We start from the raw sequence: 23,515 nt of genomic DNA on the forward strand, positions 1-23,515 counted from the left end.
AGTTCAACTCTTGATAACTGCACAAACATATCTACACAGTTTTCTTGGAAACAGTACCGAAATGGTTTGCTACCCCACCTTTTTCTGGAATATTGTTAAATGTCTTATTTTATAGCCCTGGTATTCTAACATGAATAAATACATTAATATCATATTCATTGTAAAATACTTCCCCAATTTTAAACATAATCTTTCTCAAATAATTCTGAACTACAATTTAGTTATTATTCAAAGTTTTCAACTGTAAGTTTTCACTGTAGTAAGTTTTTACAATGTTTACATCATTTATTCATAATAGTTTATGGATAGTTTAGTATGTATTTAAATTAGAAATAATCTAGTACTATATAGAAAACATTTCTGGGATTATCTAAAGTAGTTCTCAGACTCTGAAACTCCCATCAAAGGAGTCCATTCTCATTTTAATACCCTTTCTCAGAAGATGAAGATGTTCATACTCAGAGAAACCTTTGAATTTTAACATTTCAGTTTTACTGAAATGAATTTTAACTGAAAGTATATCTACTTTTAGCTTCTTCATTTTATTGATGTGCTTTTGATTGATTTTAACATTTTAATCATAAACTTTTATTTTATCTTACGCAGTGCATTGGAAAGTCAGAAATACACTGAATATATAATATACATATATTTGGGGGGGGGAATAAAAAATGATTCAATCGTATTTTGATCCATTTAAAAGCTTCTTTTGTGTCTATGAAACATACACTCGGACATACAAACAGAGCATTCCATTTTCATTTTTTTTCATACCAATAGCTGAAAATTATGATTTTTAAATTTAATTTAGTGGAGTTTTAAAAAATCCATACAATGAATTATATCTCATAGGTTCAAGGAACTGAATGATTGTAGCTGTTAGCTCTAATGGATACACCTGTGTGATGTAGAGCCTACTAAAACTTATTATTTCCAACACAAGCAGTGTAGACCCCCCACATCAGCACACTCTCTCTTGTGTTATGTATCACGCAGAGGAAATGCTCAGGACCACATTTTGATGTGTTTAATTATCAAGAGTACCACCACCGTGTAATATATTTGCTTGAGGTCAAATGGGATTTACTTCTGCTGAACAAAACATATGCACTGCAAAACAAATATGCTGCTATAGACACTAATTATCCTCAGTGGGGAATTGTACTTTTGAAAGCTAGAAAAAAAATCACATTAGCATCAGAAAGCTAGGACGGGACGTGAAGTTATCCCACAGGTCAACCTGCTCAAAGTAGACAAGAATGCATTACAGGTAGTCCACGATTTACAACAACTGAACCCAACGTTTCTGTTGCTAACTGAGAATGTTGTTAAGTGAATTTTGCCCCATTTTATCACTTTCCTTGCCACAGTTATTAAGTGGATCACTGCATTTATTAAGTTAATTTACCCAGGTTTGGGAAGCGCTGCTATAACTCTACAAACAAGCCGTGACTACAATTGCATAAGCAAGTTTACAGGAACGGGCATCCACAGGACCTTGCCGCTTTGCCAAATGGGCAAAAACTGCACTGCACTGCAAGCGCCACCCTGGACATAGGCGCAGGTGACATCACAACACGTGTACAAAAACAGGGCTTGCCCTGAGACGGTGCAAGGATTCTGCCCTCCTCGCACCACTTCTGTGGAAGGTGCCAGCTTATAGAAATATCACAAATAAGTGATCTTGGCAAGTGAAAGGAAGCTCTCAGACAATCTTCTGACAGAACAGCCTTTTATTCCTTGTAGATAAAAAGGAAGCAAAGAGTGTGCGATGCTGGCCCTTGTTTGACTCCAGCAAGTTCAACTGTGTGATGCCGCTATTCCGTTACCTTTGGCAGCCTGGTATGTCTTTCTGCTATTGTAAGTTTTTAAAAGAGGGGGGTGGGGGAAAATGAAGCGATACTGGGAATAATAGGCCACAAGAATTCAAATATTCCACCCCAGGAAAACTGAACTTCAGTGTCTTAGCCACAATCGTGGAAGGGAAAATGAGAAAAGCTCTACATTATTTACTCTGAATGCTTAATTTTGCCCTTATAAATAAAAAGTGCAAAGAAAATTTTAGCACAGGTTCTAAGAATAGTGGTGAGAGATCCAATCAAACCAAACCCAATCAAACCAAACCCTAGAATGTTTAACTGCTCCGGGATTATAATCTAGGCATAGTGATAACAAACCATTATACATAGGTGAAGTGTAGATACGATAGCACTTAGGGAAATTAATAGAACAGGAGTGGGCGGTCAGATTATGAATATTTTCATCAAAATCAAAGCCAGTGGATGTTTTGGTGGTAGTGGTGAGAACCAAGTGGAGCTTGGATTCTTTATTTTATCAAGAATAAACTAAATGCAATTGAATAGCCCCGTCCTCATTTTTACACTTTATTTACATTTACAATACTTCTGCACTGGACCCAAGATTGATGTGGAAAGTTATCCAGTCACTGGAACCAAATATATATTCTATGAATATTTGAAATCAGCACAGATACATGCTTTCGACAAACCTGTATTAAACTAATTAAGTGCTCCCAAACTTTTTGAGCTAATAGGTGGAGCTTTGAAATTTTGGAAACATATCATATATAGCAAAAGAAAATGGCTGCTATGGGGGCCTTTGTCCAATCACCAATCACCCACTAGACACCCCAGAGAGTACAGACTCCTAACCCCCAGTTTATCCTTAACGTTGTTGTTGTTTTTTTCTCAGCAGAGTGGTCATAATCTATAAAGCTAGATCTAAAGGGCTTTTTATTGCCTACGAACTTCTTTGGGCTCTATATTCACTCCGAATGTATTCTTGTCAATGCATGTTATTCTAAGGGTACTTTGCTTTGTACCCTGCTTGCTTCCTTTTTGTTTAAAACTAAAACAATTTAAATATTTGAAAAGGAGAAGAGGATGGCGCCTTGGCAGGCAATAAGGGCAGCATCTGTAAGCACCCTGGGATTCACAGGAATCTTGCCGGGAAATTCTAGTATGTATTTTACCTATATGATATACACCAACTGTGAATCAGTATTAGTTCTTTTAATTGTGATTTCAATCCCATTTGTATTTACTTGGAAGAATAAGATTTATTTCTAAACTATATGGGTACCTATAAAAAATTATGGCATTGGTACCAATCTATCTATTAACAAGGTATGATTTTAAAAATACAAGAACTATACCAGCCGCATAATGGGATTCCTTACCGTGGGACTGTTTGAACGGGTTCAATAACTACTTCCTCTAAAAACATAAACAGAAAATCGTAATTCATTTGAGGCAGGGTCAATGTATTATTCATAATTCTTCTCTTAAAATAGAAATCACAGAATAATAACAATGTCTGCAATAAATGTAACATATATTTGCTAGGCTTTCCTTAACTTCTTTTGAGTGAGGTTTTTTTTCCTGTGGCCTCTAAAAGCAGCTGTCGTGCGCCCCCTCTTCAAGAACTTTCATTTGATCTGACTATTTTGGATAACTTTACATCTGCTGCCAACTGTTCCTTGCTAGGAAATGTTGCAGAAAGAGTGGGTGGCCATGCAACTCCAGCAATGAAAGGAAACAGCTTATTTGAAACCATTGCAAACAAGACCAAAATATAGCAGAAAAACTCAACTGGTCCATTTTGGATGACCCAGGGAAAGGCCATGCAACAGCTTTTGGTATTATCAAATCAGGGTCTCTCCTTAGACCAGTGTTTCTCAACCTTGACAATTTTAAGGCATGTGGACTTCAACTCCCAGAATTCCACAGCCAGCAATGCTGGCTGTGGAATTCTGGGAGTTGAAGTCCACATGCCTTAAAATTGTCAAGGTTGAGAAACACTGCCTTAGACCATTTCCAAGGCCCTGAGGAGGGAAGCACAGTTTTGCAAGGTCTCTCTTCCTTCCTGAAGGGGCAGGTCCAGTCAAGCAGAGGGGAGAAAGGACGATTCTGCTCAAAGACATCTAAATATGGAATCCCTCACGGTTCTCTCCTCTTCCTACTTCTCTTTAACATCTAACATCTTCCTATTTCTCTTTTAAAATTTCTCTTTAAGATGATTAGGGGACTGGAGGCTAAAACATATAAGGAACGGTTGCTGGAATTGGGTATGTCTAGTTTAATGAAGAGAAGGACGAGGGGGGAATGATAGCAGTGTTCCAATATCTCAGGGGCTGCTACAAAGAAGAGGGAGTCAAGCTATTCTCCAAAGCGCCTGGAGGCAGGACAAGAAGCAACGGGTGGAAACTAATCAAGGAGAGAAGCAACCTAGAACTAAGGAGAAACTTCCTGACAGTTAGAACAGTTAACCAGTGGAACAACCTGCCTCCAGAAGCGGTGAATGCTCCAACACTGGAAGTGTTTAAGAAGAGATTGGACAGCCATTTGTCTGAAATGGTATAGGGTTTCTTGCTTGAGCAGGGAGTTGGACTAGATGACCTCCAAGGTCCCTTCCAACTTTATTATTATTGTTGTTGTTGTTGTTGACTCTGACTCTGAAAAGCACTGTGCTGTCCCATTCAGAAGTGGCTTGCAATTTTGTCATCCTCCTAGATTACAGCTTTGCTTCAATAAGGAAGTGGCAGCTGTGGTCAAGAAGCAACCATTTCTGAATCCGAAGGCTTTGTTCTCAGTCAAGATCTACTCACCCCCTGGTTGGATCATTGTAACATGCTGTATGTGGGCTGCCCTTGAAAAAGATTTGGAAGCTACAGCTGGTACAGAATGTGCTGGCCTAGGCAATAATGGGTGTAACCAGTGGTACGGGTACCACCTGTGGTACATTGGCACCTTGCAGGTGGTACGCGACCATCCTAGAAAAGTGGTAGCGGGGGAGGGGAATGAGCTGANCTGCACTGGACCCAAGATTGATGTGGAAAGTTATCCAGTCACTGGAACCAAATATATATTCTATGAATATTTGAAATCAGCACAGATACATGCTTTCGACAAACCTGTATTAAACTAATTAAGTGCTCCCAAACTTTTTGAGCTAATAGGTGGAGCTTTGAAATTTTGGAAACATATCATATATAGCAAAAGAAAATGGTTGCTATGGGGGCCTTTGTCCAATCACCAATCACCCACTAGACACCCCAGAGAGTACAGACTCCTAACCCCCAGTTTATCCTTAACGTTGTTGTTGTTTTTTTCTCAGCAGAGTGGTCATAATCTATAAAGCTAGATCTAAAGGGCTTTTTATTGCCTACGAACTTCTTTGGGCTCTATATTCACTCCGAATGTATTCTTGTCAATGCATGTTATTCTAAGGGTACTTTGCTTTGTACCCTGCTTGCTTCTTTTTTGTTTAAAACTAAAACAATTTAAATATTTGAAAAGGAGAAGAGGATGGCGCCTTGGCAGGCAATAAGGGCAGCATCTGTAAGCACCCTGGGATTCACAGGAATCTTGCCGGGAAATTCTAGTATGTTATTTTACCTATATAATATACACCAACTGTGAATCAGTATTAGTTCTTCCAATTGTGATTTCAATCCCATTTGTATTTACTTGGAAGAATAAGATTTATTTCTAAACTATATGCATACCTATAAAAAATTATGGCATTGGTACCAATCTATTAACAAGGTATGATTTTAAAAATACAAGAACTATACCAGCCGCATAATGGGATTCCTTACCGTGGGACTGTTTGAACGGGTTCAATAACTACTTCCTCTAAAAACATAAAGAGAAAATCGTAATTCATTTGAGGCAGGGTCAATGTATTATTCATAATTCTTCTCTTAAAATAGAAATCACAGAATGATAACAATGTCTGCAATAAATATAACATATATTTGCTAGGCTTTCCTTAACTTCTTTTGAGTGAGGTTTTTTTTTGTGGCCTCTAAAAGCAGCTGTCGTGCGCCCCCTCTTCAAGAACTTTCATTTGATCTGAGTATTTTGGATAACTTTACATCTGCTGCCAACTATTCCTTGCTAGGAAATGTTGCAGAGAGAGTGGGTGGCCATGCAACCCCAGCAATGAAACCATTGCAAACAAGACCAAAATATAGCAGAAAAACTCAACTGGTCCATTTTGGATGACCCACGGAAAGGCTTTGCAACAGCTTTTGGTATTATCAAATCAGGGTATCTCCTTAGATCATTTCCAAGGCCCTGAGGAGGGAAGCACAGTTTTGCAAGGTCTCTCTTCCTTCCTGAAGGGGCAGGTCCAGTCAAGCAGAGGGGAGAAAGGACGATTCTGCTCAAAGACATCTAAATATGGAATCCCTCACGGTTCTCTCCTCTTCCTACTTCTCTTTAACATCTAACATCTTCCTATTTCTCTTTTAAAATTTCTCTTTAAGATGATTAGAGGACTGGAGGCTAAAACATATAAGGAACAGTTGCTGGAATTGGTTATGTCTAGTTTAATGAAGAGAAGGACGAGGGGGGACATGATAGCAGTATTCCAATATCTCAGGGGCTGCCACAAAGAAGAGGGAGTCAAGCTATTCTCCAAAGCGCCTGAAGGCAGGACAAGAAGCAACGGGTGGAAACTAACCAAAGAGAGAAGCAACCTAGAACTGAGGAGAAACTTCCTGACAGTTAGAACAATTAACCAGTGGAACAACCTGCCTCCAGAAGCGGTGAATGCACCAACACTGGAAGTTTTTAAGAAGAAACTGGACAGCCATTTGTCCGAAATGGTATAGGGTTTCCTGCCTGAGCAGGGGGTTGGACTAGATGACCTCCAAGGTCCCTTCCAACTTTATTATTATTGTTGTTATTGTTGTTGACTCTGACTCTGAAAAGCACTGTGCTGTCCCATTCAGAAGTGGCTTGCAATTTTGTCATCCTCCTAGATTACAGCTTTGCTTCAATAAGGAAGTGGCAGCTGTGGTCAAGAAGCAACCATTTCTGAATCCGAAGGCTTTGTTCTCAGTCAAGATCTACTCACCTCCTGGTTGGATCATTGTAACATGCTGTATGTGGGCTGCCCTTGAAAAAGATTTGGAAGCTACAGCTGGTACAGAATGTGCTGGCCTAGGCAATAATGGGTGTAACCAGTGGTACGGGTACCACCTGTGGTACATTGGCACCTTGCAGGTGGTACGCGACCATCCTAGAAAAGTGGTAGCGGGGGAGGGGAATGAGCTGAACTGGTGGCAGCACCGCACAAGCCTGAGTGAGAGACGGCTGGAGCGGCAGGGCTATCAGGGCTCAGCGGAAGCGCCAGGATCAGTGCCGCTTTCCAGCTGATTGGCACTTCTTCGGGACTGTCAGGGCTCAGTGGAAGCGCCAGGATCAGCACCAGGCTCCAGCTGGAGCTCGGCGTTGATCCTGGTGCTTCTGCTGAGCCCTGAAGAAGCACCAATCAGCTGGAAAGCAACACTGATCCTGGTGCTTCTGCTGAGCCCAGAAGAAGCGCCGATCAGCTGGAATGTTGCAGCATCTCCAGGGTCTTGTGATTTACATTCAGATGCTTGGCAACTGATTCATATTTATGACGGTCACAGTGTCGCAGGGTCATGTGAAGTGACAAAAACCTGCTGCAACCACCCAGCAAACGGGGGGAATAAAAACCAAACACCCCCCCACCCCCGCTGCCAATCCTCAACAGAAATGCTCACAACAATGAAAACCTCGGACAGGAGGAAGAGCGCCACCAGGTGGGCAGGCAAGTATCTTGCTTGGCTGTGGCTTGAGGGGCACTTTTTTCAGTGACATTTTTTTTGGTCATCAAGTTTTTGACACCTTGCTAGGCAACGGGTGGTACTCGGATATTGCCATATCCTAAAAGTGGTACAATGGGTGAAATAGTTGAAAAGCCCTGTTCCAGAGGAATAAGAGGCAGGTCAGTCCAGATATAATGTGTGAGAGAAAGAGGGTGCAGACAGCCTTTCCCTAATAGTTTCTCAAAATGTAAATACATTTTGGTAAATAATCAACGGTAAATGGTAAATACAGATAGTAGAGTGTTTCAGTTTGGCAAGATTTTGTCTATAGTCATGGAACAACAAAGAACTCAGCGAGAAAGAATCGCCATGTATCCTCCTTAGTTTTTGAGCCTGACAGTTGCCACCTTTAATGTAGTGTATGGCTCCAGATCTGGTTATCAGAAGGGGCTGACCTCTCCAATATCCATCTGTCTATCCAGTTTGACCGAAATTATTCAAGGCTTTAGAAATTAGCTTTTTTGATAGCTCCTTCTATACTCAGGAGCTCCCTCCCTGCAGAGAGATACTGAACTCCATTGTGTCTGGACTTTCTGAAAAGTATCAAGGCCTATTTATTATATCTAGTACAGAAGAAGGGTCTACTATGATGGAAGATGGTGTCTAGGAACACAGTTTTAGTATTTTCTGATTCTTAATTTTTCATTTTGATGTTGAACCTATACATCAGAGTTCATTTTTCATTTCGTAGTATTATTTATTTTATGATGAGGTTATTGACTGACTAAAGCCTTTGGGACTGGGCAGCATACAAATGAAATAAGGGTAGTTCTAGACCAGGGGTAGGCAACCTTGGCTCTTTTATGACTCGTGGACTTCAACTCCCAGAATTCCTGAGCCAGCATGGCTGGCTCAGGAATTCTGGGAGTTGAAGTCCACGAGTCAAGAGCCAAGGTTGCCTACCCCTGCTCTAGACTTATGACCATTAAGTGAGTCCAAAATTTCCGATGCTAAGACAGTTATTAAGTGAGTTTTGCCCCATTTTATGATCTTTTTTGCCACCGTTGTTAAGTAAATCACTGCAATTGTTAATAGCACAGTTGTTCAGCGAATCTGGCTTCCCCATTGATTTTGCTCGTCAGAAGGGTTGCAAAAGGTGATTATATGACCCCAGGACACGGCAACTGTCATAAATGCATGACAGCTGTCAAGCGTCCGAATGTAAACCATGCGACTGTGAGGACGCCGCAACAGTCATATGTGTGAAAAATGCTCATAAGTCGCTTTTTTTTTCAGGGCTGTTGTAACTTCAAACAGTCACTAAACAAATGGTTGCAAAGCAAGCACTACCTGTAAATACAGCTTTGCTGTATTTCTCAATCATATATGAGATCAGATGTCCACAGAATTAAGGGCTTTTTAAAAAAATTGCATTAAAAATCTTCCCATCTTTGCATCAGAGCAAAATAATATTGGCATAAAATGCACTGTCCTTATTCCCAATCCCTATCCTGTCTCTGTTGTTTCTGTTCCAAGTCTGTGCTCAATGGTATTGCCCTGACAGGTCAGCAGGACACCTACGCTAAAGCCATTCAGTTGATTTTCTCTTTAGTTCTTCCATTTTCAACCAACAGGAATTACATCCACCTGTCAGGGTTATGCAGTACTATTGGAAAGTTGATTTCAGAACTCCATGTGGGCTTCTCTGGGCTGGTTTATTTGCTCTCTGCAGCTTCCATTTGGGCATCTCCCCATTTTTTCTGAATGTGAAATAAAGAAATCTACAGGGCAGAAGAAGCTCTAGGAAAGCAAAGACGTCGACATAGTGCAGTTAACTAGGCCCTATACAGAAGGATAATTAAAACAGAGCAATTTCTGAGCAATCCCCCTTTTTACTTCATGGAAAAAGTGAAAAACTAATTGAAACTGACAAATAGAGGGAAACTTGCACACACACACGCACACACACAAACCTATAAAAACCCAGGTCTGAACACTGCAATGAGGAAAAATGGAGAAAATGGGACTGTTGCATTTAAAGGGAAAAATACATTTTACAAATCTTTAAAGTAAAACAGCCCAAATATCCTTTTCTTTTTTTCTGAATAAAATAGCGGCGTTCTCCTCTCAAGTCTGGACAGTATTTGGTATCAATAATCAAGAGGGGGTGGGGAGGTGATAGGTACAAAACAAACTTAAGAAACAATGCCCTTATGGAGAGAGCAAACACCTGGACAGAAATGACTGACTAGTGTTTTGAAGGCAGTGAGGAAGTGCGCACACTCCTTTTAACACTCCCTCTGTCCACGCTGATAACAAGTCAGTTGACTGTCTACAAAGATGACTGTGACAAAGTATTACAGTCTTTTACACCTTGAAGCTATAATAGGATTAAGCAGAAGAAGCCTAATCCAGTATACTTAACAATGACTTAAACCCGATTCATTCAAGAGCTGGATACCTGATGAGGGCATGTCCAGAGGCCAAGGGGGAAAAATGGCGCATGATTTTTAAAATGTTACTGGGGACATGGCCCCATGGCATTCAGTTATGATATCATGAACTATTTACCTTCTGGACCAAACACATGCAATCTTCCACTATGCTTATTCTTTTGTCCCTGCAATACAGACAAGGTAAGAATGGCTATTTTACTTGGTCTTTAAATTCTTCACCATGATCTTTAAATTCTTCACTTTAAATTCTTCACCACTTAAAAAAAAAAGATGACAACACAGTATAGAATGTGACTCTTGATTACAGTTATGTATACTCAACGGATTAAAACTGATGTTTCTTATTAAAGCTGTTAAATACCAGCATACACATTCCTTTTAAAGATAAACTTATAGCAAAATCCAGATAAATATTTTTACCTTCATTGCATCTGTCCTTCCTAAACCATTATGCCTAATATAAGATAAAATAATTTATGTAATAAGTATATGCAAAATAGGATAGGAAAAAGCAAGTAATGCTTCAAAATAAACTTGCACCCCACAACAGCTCTCTAGTTTTCCGGGGACCACTAAATCTTGAAGTGGTTCACATTATCATGCTACAATATAGTTTTCTTAAGCATTTTTTTTAAATCATAACTGATAGTTCATGCAATTCATCTTCCAATAAACCACAGTTTATAAATCACAAAAGTTAGGTTCATAGAACACAGCATGCCAAAACATATTATGGCTTAGTGTATATTTACAAATCCAATTTTGGGGTAATGGTTAAGGCACCAGGGTAGAAACCCGGAGATTGTGAGTTCTAGTCCCATGCTAGACACAAAACCATATGGGTGCCTGCCACTCTCTATCAGGCAAAGAAAACTGCAGCAACTTGCCCAGGCAATCCCCAGGAGTCAAGACTGACTCAAAGGTACAATATAATAATATACAAATGGAAGGTGTTTCAGTGATCTTCAGTACAGGTGCTATATCATTCAGAAGAAGCATTGCCAGCAATCCTTATGCAAGCAGATACATAATTCCTGACAATATTCCTGACACAAAAAGAAACCATAACACAGTATGTAAGCACCCAAAAAAATATCTACCTACTACTTAATCACAATTTCAATCACTGCTAAGTGACAGCATACACATTAGTAATCAGCCTGGAGCTCTGCTAAGATATCAGACTGCTCCTGCAAGAACAGGAATGCTCTCTGGTTTAATCTTCCTCTGAAAATTACCAGGTACAGTTTAGTTAGTAAAATGATTACAGGTTCCCAGCCCAAAATTGTTTGGTGGCTCTCCTATTTTCACTACCAGACCATCATCTCAGCACATCCTTTTTGCCCTTTCCATGAAAGCTCTACCTTAAGATTATGGTGTCACACTGCATCTCTCCATTCCATCTATTTATGGAAAGCAGTTCTAATGTCTGACCAGCCTCTTATGTCTGACCTTTGATGAATTCCCAACTTCCTGATTCCTTTCCCAAGATGAGTTGAAGCCACTTAGCACAAGTCTGGGGATCTCCACCACTAACCCAGCAATGAGGTCAAACAGATTGGGCAGGGATGCTGCTCTATAGGAGGAAGGGGTGGCATGGCAACAACAGCAAAAGCAACAGCTGTCTCTTGCCCTTATAGCCCCACTTTAGAAACAAAGCCTAGTTTAACTGAGTTAATCTGCAGAATAGTGTCTCTGGTTGCTGTGACAATCTCTCACGTCTTAACTGCCATCCCCATTCCCACCAATTTACCGATGGGAACATTTCAAACCCTCTTCCTTGTTCATTCCGGACTCAGTTAATTCATGCCAGGTAAAAGGACCTAACCTGTTTATGGCTTTAAAGATCATAACCAATACTTACATTTTCACTCTAGGCTAGTAGAAGCTAATACAGACAGTTTAATACCATCCTCTTGTGACCCCTAAACCTTGGACCTAGCCACAGCATTTTGCATCAATTTCAAAAGACATTTTTCAAGAATGGCTCCGCATAAAATACGCTATAGTAGGCAAGACAGAATGTAGTCAAGGGAAGAAACGTTAAGCATGAAAAAAATCAGGAAGGAATGGATGGCATACTGGCTGCAATTATGCAAATACATTCCTTGCTGCAGTCACCACCTCTGAATCTAGCAACAGCAGAGATTCATAAGAGATTCTCCCTTATCCGGGTCATTATTTAAATTAGGCATTAGTGTACTGATTGCTTCTTTGGAATTAGTTAGGAGGAATCAGTGGACCTGGGTGTTATCAGCATACTTCTAACGCTCCAAATGACTTGTGGTTTTAGGTACATTTTAAAGAGTTGGGGGGTCATCAGTCAGTAGCCGTAGTACTGCATAGTAATCTCCCAGAACTATCTTCTGGACATGTCCAAAGAATAGGACCAGAATCATTGCAAACACAGTATTCTGCAAAGAACTGTTCCTAGCTCTAGGTCCAAGCCCACCAGATCACCCAGAGGGATACAATGGTTAGACTACCAAAATATCCAATAAACTATCATCCATCAAGACCGAATGTTTCAGCTGACATATGACCAAATATCATATGTCAGCTGACACTCAAATTGTCTTGTCTAATCAATATAATTAAAATCATCTGGTACTGAAAAGAAACTTTTTCAATCAGAAACATTTTCATTCAACCTTACTCAGATATATAATATTTGAGACTGGCCTATATTACAGAGATCTCCTGGCTTAAGGGAGGACTTTTTTTAAAAAAAAAAGTTCTTATCACAACTTCTTTTAAACAGGCAGGAACACTTCCTACCTTCAGGAAAGCACTAAAAATCTTCCATAACTATCTGGGACATGAGAGATTTTATCAATCAAAATGGACGAGAGTTAGACAGGGCTTCTGATCAGAAAACCAAACTCCTATAGACTATGGATCTACTGTCTGTCCGTCCGTCCATCCTGCTACATCCAAAGCAGTCTGCCAGGCAGAGCTGGGAAAAATTAACTCCCTCTTTTTCTTTTGGTCAGATCTTTGTAATGACAAAGCAGTGCTTTCCTCAGGATAAACTCCTAGAGAACAGATGTTTCCCCAATAATTGACTTGGCATGTGAACATTTAATTTGGAAGGTCCACCTTTCCAATCACATTGATTCCCTTAGTTAGACTCCCGTCTAAAAAAAATAGGGAGGCCAAACAGCAGTCTGTTTTCTTTGTAATATCTACCAGTAGGTTGTAGCATTCAATCATTATCTACCCCTGCTGGCTATTATCCCAACATTTACTTGCAGGGCATACTCCGTTCCCTGTTATATTTATATTATTATATTAGCAACGTAACAAGCCCCTATTCCCCCACATCCTCTCTTAAATACCCCAGGACCTATTTTTCACATATGAATGGAGAAAGATTATAGTAACTCCCAGAGTATATACTTTCAAAAATTACACATCATTCTAAGTGTCAAATGGATAATTTTATATGCATTCTAAAATTATTGTAGCGTCTACTCAGTTAAATTTGAACGTGTAGTACTGTACTAGTTTCATTTCCAATTTTACAGAGTGTCCATAAAATTGCCAGTAACTAATTTCAACCCGCTCCTCCTTTCTCCAGGATGAGAAGAAATTTCCAGACAACTCAGAAACCTGCACACTGTTTACAATATTTTGAGTGGCCTTATAAGCCATTGTTCTAACTGTAAACGTTTCCTATAAGTAAAACAGATACTTTTTGCTTCCTTAATTTTTAAGAAAAACAGCTTTGGGACAGAGTAATCAAATGAAAATAGAAAGGGGGAGGTGATGAAGCACTTCCTCCAGTTTCTTTACCAAAGCTGCATTTTCTTTTGAAGAGTTTTGTGGAAGGAAGTGAGAAGAGGCTGTTGCATCATCTGTGTGCAAGGTACAGTTAGGTTCTTAGTCTGCAGCTATTCTTCCATTTAAGCCCCATTTATTTGGTCAAATTTAATTCCAAATAAGGATTATTAGTTAAAAATTATTAGTATTTTATCAGGAAGAGAAACCTGAGGAGAGCAAAAGATCTTCCATTTTCAAAATGGTTAAACTCCCCCAGAGCAAAATTTTCTTTCTTCCTTACCTTGACAAAGGCAAACGAGTTTCTAAGATAAACCCATCTTAAAAAAAGAAAGAAAAATATTATGTATATTCAATCAATGCCTTCAAACCTCACCTGCTTTAGCGTATAAAGGTCAATAACACACAATAAAAGACTGATAAAGTTTTCAAGACACATATAAAATAAAATTTGAAAAAATAGTAATCATGTAAGTAATAAATATAAGTGGATACGATTCATACAAAATAAAGGTGATGACTTGTAAATATTTGGGGAGCAGGCAGGTATGCTAGAGGGACCAGATCAGGAGTATAAAAATTAGGATGATCACAAACAATTAGATTTTTCTTTTTCTCTGCACCAATCTAAAGGTTATTTGGATTTTTGCATCTCAGATATAGTTTTAGCTATACTGAACTGATAAAGTTAAAGAAAAATTACAAATAAAAAGAAACACATCTGACAAAGAACCATGCTCAGTGCCTTTTAGCAGTGTTGAGGAATAAGTGAAAAAAACTGGAACAAGTAGTAGTGAGGACAATCAGTATGCCAGAAATGGGCTTTAGGTCAGGAGAATGTATATCATGAGTTCTCTCCTTTGCTATACTTTTCTTCAGAAGCTACTTTTATCTGCTTTATAGTAACCTCTAAGTGTAAACTCTTTAGCAATAAACAACAAACTGGAGCACGTTCTGGAAGAGTGTGCAAGAAAAAATCTTTTTTTAAAAACTTCTCTGCCCTTGTAAATCAAAAGAGTCTAAATATTTATATACATTTATATAAACTATATAAAATAGTTTCTTTATAAAATCATATTGTATATTTTTCCAATTTCAATGTATATTAATAGATACTGTATAAATATTTAGAGCCTAAATACACACACATACACATACATTCCTGATAAACGTTGAGAATATATATATATTTATACAAAAAGTTAACAAAATGGGCTTTTATCAACCAAGGTAATGGTTTCTCACTTGTACTGAATGCAATAGATATTCAGAAAATACAGTTATCACCAATACCATCATTTTAATTAGAAAAAAAATTGTCCTCTCAATATCCTAATACAATGACTTATGGGATCAAAAAAGTCCTCAATCACACTATTACTATCACCATCTTGACTTTTGTGCAGTGGCCCTGATGGAGCACAACCTGCTCTGTATGCAGAAAGAAGATCTCAGATCCAGTGCCTAGCATCTCTTGGATATGGTAAAGAAAAACTCTGAGTCCTTAAAGAGACTTTGTAAAAAGAAAAAAAAAATCAGACATGCTATTAGGAAAAGCAATCCATATCAAGGCAAAACCTTTCTTACAGTATGTAAGCTTTTGAGTTCAGGCAACATGACTAAAAATCCAGAAAAAGGAGGGGGGGGAAATGGGGTTGATGCTTGAGTCATATTTGTTACAAATTATAGTCTTACATAATACAATGGCATCTCCAAGCATGCTCATTAAGTCTAATTGTGTATGGAAATTCTATTTAGTTGTACCAGGAATCTCCTAAAGCTATAGTGATTTCTAAACTATTGTCTATGGACCACAGTTTGGCTGATGGGGGCCCACCAGATACTCTGTCACAGCCTCCCAATGTTCACTGGCCAGAGTCTGTTTATACTTCTGCCAGCCACTGGGTTTGTGCCCCATCAGACCGCAACCATTCTGTGCCTCAATATCTGCCTCACTGCATTCATTACTGGCTGACTGGTCAGACTAGAGCACGGGTGTCAAACTTGCCACGTCATGTGACGTGTCACGACATATCATGACTTTTTGCATTGCCGGCAATGGGGTGGGCACGGCTTCGGTATGATGAAACCGACCCACGGGCCGGCAGTTTGACACCCCTGGAGAGTCTTTCTCTATAACAGCCCTGCTCTCTACCTTCCCTGCTAATCAGCTGGCCAGAGTCTGCTGCCCTCTGAGTGCCCACTTCCCCACATTCACTGAAGGTCAGGTAGCCAGAGCCAAGCCAAGTCCTGCCTCAGCCCCAACTTCCCTGCATTCGATACCAGTCAACTGGTTCACAAAAGTCATGGCTGACAACTGATATACTGAAGTATACAAGTAACAAATATATGATGTTGGTGAGAAATGTTTGTTTAGTGATCCGTGAGTGCAGAAAGTTTGAGACACACATTGCTAGAAAAAAGAAACAAGCAAATAATTATGGTTGTCCTTCATTTTTGGAAATAAACATCTGCTATACGGTAGTCAAAAGGTCATTCCATCTTTTCTGAAATGTGGTGTTGATATACAGTACTGTATAAGGCAGCATGCATATGCCCAATATCCTAATCCCAATTTTTTTTCTTAATTTCTTGCCTGGTGGACTTTAAGCAATATATTCATATCGTATCTACTTTAGAAACCAAAAAAAGTCTAATTCTTTCTCACAATTTCTATTATGAAACATCTAACATCATCCTGGTAGATAAAAGTTGGGAAACTGCATATAAAATATTGGCTAAATTCCATTTTTAGATGGAGAAATTTAGGAGGTCTCTGTGATTTAAGCCACAACACAGGATGTGAGGCTCTTGTCTAAGAGAAGGAGGAGGAAGAGAATTAAACATTTGCTTTCCACATGTTTGCTCTGAACAGCACTACTACACAGAGACAAAAACGTCAACTTTACAATTTACAGGTTAACAAAGTTGCACATCTGTCAATAATTTTTCTTATAGTACAATCTTATGCAAGCTTACTCAGAAGTAAGAATGACTTAGTTCAACCTATATATTCTTCAGAATGGGATTGAATTTAAGCATTTATATTTTTGACATAAATACTAAAATGTAAGGACATCCAAGAAAATATTACGATGCAAAATATAATTTTAAATAAATACCTTCAGGAGCGATCACTTCCATCATTCCAGAAACCTGAATAAGTGTAAAAGAAAAATCCAAATATTTCTAAGAAGTCATTTCTGAAAACAAGTTTCATATGGGTATAATTTAGGAAACCTGGTCTGTACCAGTGGATTGTTGCTACAATGTCTGACAATATTTGAAAGAGGGGATACAGAGTCCTTCTCCATTACTACTACCATTTCTTTCTTCCATGACTATCATCTCGTTCTACTACAACTTTTTTCTTGATGCTATATTGTTCCATTAATATGGAATATATTTACTTTGATTAAATATACTTTTCTTTTAATGCTTCATTATTAATAAAATACATATATGTAAAAACCAGTCATCTTACATGCATTCAAAATATTACTTAATATTCCTATTCACAGTAATCATTATAAGCACCTGGCATTAAATATACACATACACATTTAAAAAGTATATTATAATAAGACCAACTTTTGCAAAAAACAAAAAACCCTCTTACTCTTTGCAAGCCTGTAAAGTCTCTCTTCCATCTACCTTCTTTTACACTATATGTCCGTGAGATATATGTTGTTTTTTCAATTTTCATAAACCACAAAGCACACGTAGAGGCTAGATTTTTGGTAATTTAATTCAAATGAACTAAGTATAGTAAAATGAGGGTGTATTATTGTTTGTATCCTAAACTGCAATGAGGCTAATGTAATCAAAGGGGAAGACTGGGATTGACATTGCTTTATTGTGCTGTTGTAAACTTTAGGTAGGGCCAATAGAAAGTCCCTAAACAATAATTGCTTTTGCAAATATTGTAAAAAGCTTACTAAACCAGGTAACTAAGATGTAAGGAAGTATACTCAATTTACTCTAACTTATTTTTGGATACAGCATTGCTGATTTGTAGTTTGTAAATATAAATTATGCAGCTTTAATCTAGCCTTAATTATTATGACACAAAATGTGTCAACTAAACTGCTATAGAAAAGAAATCATTTTAGTGACTACAGGATCTCCAGAATTAAAGGGTAAGAAAAGATCATTCTAGAATCAACCTACTATCACAATACTCGAATGTGTTGGATATTCTTCAGCAAGTCACCCTCCAATCTTGCATTCAAAGTTGAAACATTCCCATTAATAGTTATTATATGACCTTCTCTGTATAATTGTTATATCAATTATCTATAGACTAGTTGTAACCTTCATCTCTTGGGACCAGATAATCAAATTTACATAAATATAATTTTGTGTATAATTATGTATCATACGTGCAACTGCTATCTCTGCAGAACACCAGAACTTCTGCAAATCACTGTATTCATAATCTGAAATTCATTTAAACCAGTAAACTGCATTTAGCAGGTCTGGCTTGAGTTCAAATGAGAATAAAGTAATCTGAATGCTTTGTAGATCTGACCAATACTTGACAACACTCATGTGCCTCCTCCCCCAGCCGTTCTTGCATGTACTGGGAAGGAATAAGAACTATTCTACCATAAAATGATATAAATTGTTTAAGAAAAGAAAACCAGTGCATCTGTGCTTGGTATTGCTGCCTTGAGGACTGCAGGAGGACTGCTTTATACCTGTGATTTTACATTAAAAGAATATCTCCATGCTGTCTCTAAACATACACTGAAAGGCAATTAAAACTTTTAACACTTCCAACATATTGATCGTAAAGCGTACACAGTGGTAAAAAGATAAAAAGTTTTAATTAATTCCTATTTCTGTTTCTCAGTCTCACATACTGAAACACACACGGCTTTGATACTATTGCTTGTTCTATCATCCTCACTTTTTTATTGATTTTTATTAACAGCTCTATATGTAAGTTTTACAGACACTATCAAATATGGTTCCTAATCTTCCCTGTGAAAAATGCAGCTCCTCAAACACCATCCCCCTTAATCTAACCCCATTAATAAACCAGGTTTATAAACCAATTTTCTCTAGGACACCAACTTGTGGGTTTGTTTAATAATTTGAGGATATTGTTTCTTTGGTTATTGGAAGACAGAGAGAAAATTAACTGAGTTTGTTTAATAATTTGAGGATATTGTTTCTTTGGTTATTGGAAGACAGAGAGAAAATTAACTGAAGACAGATGAAGGCTTTCCCCACTTGGCTTAGCTAGAGAGATTGTACTTGTGGGATTCTGAGAGTTTTGCAAACTTTAGACATACCTACATGCTTTTCGGAGTAAGGATCAACAGATGCTGTATGGCCTTTTTCCATATTAAGCATTGTGGATGTCCAGAGTTTTTGTTGCGGGCCATAAGTTGAAAGGTCAAATATGCTAAAGATAGAAAAAAAAAAGATCGAGGTTCCTACCTTAGAAGCCCCTGGCCTAGGCATTCCTTGCCCCACAAGAACATTTAATCTGGATGGGAAAAGAAGGGAAGGAGGGTTAGGGCCTCATTCACACGTATTCCTTGACCTTCTTCGGAAAAGTATCTTAGAGCTACCTATTCATGGCGTGACTCGGTTGCCCGCGAGATAAGACGCTGAACTCCGGAGTTGCTCCCTGCATAATACCGAAAGCGTCTCTACGGGGACGGGCAGCCACCCAGTTGCCATAGCAACAACATACTCTGGGGCCCTCTCCGAGCCTACCGCAAAAGGAGGCCGACGGGGAACTTTGAGCTGGGACGGAAACGTTCCCGCCTCCGTGGCGTGCCGCGCGCGGGGCTGGTGAAGCCTCGCAGGGCGCGCGCACTCGGAGAAGACTCGGAAGGAGCCGGGAATGTAAAAAGTTTTCGTGGAGACGAGAAAATGTAGAGCCCAATTGTTATCTGGAAATTAACTCTTAGAGCGGTTTTTAAATAAATTAAATTTGGCTGGAACAGCTATCAGCCCGGGTTCTGTATGAAAGTAACACGCAAAACACTTTGATTGGGCTCCCAAAGGTGCTTTCTCAGGAGGCAACTGGACTTTCTTGTTTTTCTTTGAAGACGTTTCGCTTCTCATCCAAGAAGCTTCTTCAGCTCTGATTGGATGGTGGGGAATAGAAGGATTTATATTTGAGATGCAGACAACACAGACTCATTCCCAACAGCCTGTGCCTGTCTTCAACAGTGAAGGTACACAGGGCAAAAAATATCCTGCAGCCACACATTTGCATTATTCAGGTGAAGACACAGGTAAACCTCCAAGTGGCCTCAACGACTCTCTAAAAGAATGCAGGTGACCAGATGATCCTTCCATTCCCCATCCTCCAGTCATAGTATGTTTAGGGTTGCCAGGTCTGCTTCCAAAAAATAGCNGTTAAGTAGTAAAAAAAGTAGACTGTACAGCTTTAGATTACGTACCATTTCATCATAAAGCTTTTGAATAAAAAAATGTCCACTATTTTGTGAAAAAAAATAGTGAACATAATGTGAAAAAAGTGGACTGTCCACTCAAATAGTGGACACCTGGCAACCCTAAGTATGTTATGATGCGAGCGATGAACTACAAATGACTGGGCTTGTTCAGTAGACTAAACTTTTCTTTTCTTTCCATTCAACCGTGATTGATTCTTGGAGATTGCCCAGACAAGTCCTGACAATTTTCTTGGGAAGTTTTTCCCAGGCTTTGCCTTGTCTGCTTACAAGGGCTAAGACAGAGTGACTGCCAAGATCACCCAGCTGGCTTTGTGCCTAAGGTGGGACTAAACTTCATGGTCTCCTGGTTTCTAGGCTGATGCTTTAACCAGGCAAATCAGGTGTTATAGTCCCCTGTGGGAATCCAGCAATTGTTTATTCAAGATACAGGTTGTCCTCAAGTTACAGTCATTTGTTTAATGAAAAAAGCAACCTATTACCATTTTTCACACTTAGGACCATTGTAGCATCCCATAGTCATGTGATCAGACACTTGGCAACTGCCATGTATTTGCAGTGTCCTGGAGTCATGTGATCACCTTTTGCTACCTTCTAATGAGCAAAGTCAATGGGGAAACCGGATTCACTTAACAACTGGATTACTAACTTAACAACTACTATGATTCACTTAACAATTCTGGCAAGAAAATGGGGCAAAGCTCCATTAACAACTGTCTTGCTTACCAATGGAAATTTTAGGCTCATTTGTGGTTGTAAGTCAAGGAGTACTTGTATTTATTTTATTCTTAATAAAATGAAGATTGTGAATGCAGCCACTGAAAGCCAGACTATACCTCACAACATTGATCACATACTGTGCCTTGGAAGACTTTATTTCAGGCCTCCTTTTTGCTTCATAAGTGATTAGGCCAAAACAAGTTGGATTTTTCTCCAAAGCCAGTTTCCTGATCTTGGATTGAACCCTGCTTTTTTCTCCTTTTCTATCTCCTTTTACTGCAGGATGCTTGAAAAGCGTGTAATCTCCCAACAAATCCATGTTTATAGCATTCTATGTTTATATGATTTTGATGACCCTGCGAGCTATTTGAGGTTTCATTTATTCAAATTTAGGTACTATACTAAGTAGATGATAACATCTATTTGAATCAATTGTGAAACAAAGAAACAACTTAAGCCTTATTCCTTACAGGCAACTTTTTTCAGTGTTTTCAAAAATATTATAGGATTTGGGATGTTTTCATGGGAGAATTCAATAACAGTCAACAAAGCAATTTTATCACTTAGAGACCTACAGCATCTTACATTACTCAAAAACAGATATAAAAACTGTGTGCATTACTATATCAGCATGTTGATGGTGAAATGATGTGCATGGAATGGCTACAGAATACTTCTCTACACTTTCTTGCTATCTGATCTCATGCAAGGAAATTATTACTGAGAGTCATTTCATACTATTACAAACTAATATAATCAGGAAACACTGAGGCCATACTTCAAACAGGAACCTGGTGTTCATCCAGTAATATATCCTTTCCTTGAATAAACTCCAAATCATTCTGAAGCAGCTTGGATGATGGGTATAGGCCAGGTGTAGGCAACCTTGGCTCTTTTATGACTTGTGGGCTTCAACTCCCAGAATTCCTGAGCCAGCATGTCATAAAAGCCCACAAGTCATAAAAGAGCCAAGGTTGCCTACCCCTGGACTATAGGCATACTGGGAAGAAAAAAATGGAAAGTTTCTTGCTCCAAACAGAAGTAGTTTTTTAAAACCACATGACATCCCAAAGTTAGTAATTCAGAAAAGAATATTCATTGAAGAAAACAGCCTAATTAATTCCTATTCAAATCAATAGAGCAAGTCAAAATCTTTAAACCTATGTACAATTGATCATGGCTGGATTATACCCACTGTATATGTATAATATTTAACCGCTTCTGTAACATCTTAGACTAATTTAATCTAGAAGGGTTTGCAACATGTATTAATTTGCTTATTCACAGGAAGCTTTCCAGTTCAAAATATATGCATCTATGCATAGATATTGCTAACAATGCAACCCAGTGTAGGAAATACAACATATGAAATCCATTTTTTTGTTCTTAAGCAAAGAAATATTTTAAACCAAGATTTCCATCACTGATATAATAATCACTGATGGAAATCTGAAAGCAATTGCCTGCTTGCAGCAATTTTACTCAGAAGAATATGCTGGGCTGACTGTAAAAATACAAAATATGCAGCACAGAACATTTCAAGAGATGAATGGAAACAGAGCTTTGACAAAATGACAGATGAATTACAACTAAACCCTCAAGAGGGAGAATATAAACACACTAACATCACTCCATAAAATAACTTTTAAAAAAAGCTCAATTCCCCTATGATGTAATACATAAAAAATGAACCCCTAGCACACAATGGAAATACGTTATCTTTATATCTTTATATCATTACAGTGCCTCCTTCAACTTACATCACAAGCACCAAGTCTGTCAAACATTTCAGAATATGACTTAGCTTGCTAGTGCTGTCTTCCCAAATAAAAGAAATTATAAAACAATGATCAAAGATTAAATATGCAGGAACCACCTATTTCCCCTATAAATACTTTTTTTGGTGTACGTTTAGAAAAGAAGAAACTTCTAGGCCTGATTTCCCTAAAGAAATAAGGCACCTTATTTCTGAGAAGGAGCATTGGATTGAGCAGGAAGTATTGCAACTGTTCCCCTGGAATCAGCAGTATTGCCAATTGGATGTACATTTAATTTTGTTGGCTCAGTTTGGAGTAAAACTACCATAAGTTGGGTATCAATGAATCAAAATCAGCAGCAAATATACATGTGGTTATTCTTATCTTAAAAATATGTGACAAGTTCAGTTTAGTAAAAAACACTGGTTGGCTATATCCTAGCTATACTGTACTTTTGTAGATCAATACTGTTACTGAAATAAAAGTATTCACAACTATTGTGTGTTTGGCAAAAATTGGAATATCCTAAGAATGTGATGAAATCCTGAAAATGTGAGGTCTTCTTCACATCATCTCTGAAATGATTATTAACTCCCTGTGTTAGTGCTTTCATAGTGTACAGTGTATTTCCCCAACTCAATGGCCTCCGGATGTGGCTTCCAGAATTCCCAATGATTGGCCAGGTTGATTGGAAATTCTAGCAGCAGTCACTCAGATCCAGTGGGAGGACACCAAACTAGGAAAAGCCATTGCCCATAAGCA

The 23,515-nt window shown here is 38.5% G+C and overlaps 1 protein-coding gene across 1 annotated transcript in view; it reads right to left on the reverse strand.

Annotated features, from left to right (window-relative positions):
• The window catches only part of ERICH2 (glutamate rich 2), a 30,215-nt gene extending 10,675 nt beyond the window's left edge, over positions 1 to 19,540 (reverse strand). Inside the window, exons 1-7 of the mRNA XM_015811870.1 lie at positions 19,422 to 19,540; positions 19,288 to 19,336; positions 16,962 to 16,995; positions 14,123 to 14,159; positions 10,480 to 10,513; positions 10,175 to 10,223; positions 5,621 to 5,657 (exon numbers count right to left, since the gene is read on the reverse strand). Of these exons, the coding sequence (XP_015667356.1) occupies positions 5,621 to 5,657; positions 10,175 to 10,223; positions 10,480 to 10,513; positions 14,123 to 14,159; positions 16,962 to 16,995; positions 19,288 to 19,336; positions 19,422 to 19,486 (305 nt within the window). The 5' untranslated portion in view covers positions 19,487 to 19,540. The remainder of the gene's footprint in view (positions 1 to 5,620; positions 5,658 to 10,174; positions 10,224 to 10,479; positions 10,514 to 14,122; positions 14,160 to 16,961; positions 16,996 to 19,287; positions 19,337 to 19,421) is intronic.
• Between the last annotated feature and the right edge of the window lie 3,975 nt (positions 19,541 to 23,515).

The sequence above is a fragment of the Protobothrops mucrosquamatus genome, unplaced genomic scaffold, assembly GCF_001527695.2.
Source record: "Protobothrops mucrosquamatus isolate PMUCROS unplaced genomic scaffold, P.Mucros_1.0 scaffold54, whole genome shotgun sequence".
NCBI lineage: Eukaryota > Metazoa > Chordata > Lepidosauria > Squamata > Viperidae > Protobothrops > Protobothrops mucrosquamatus.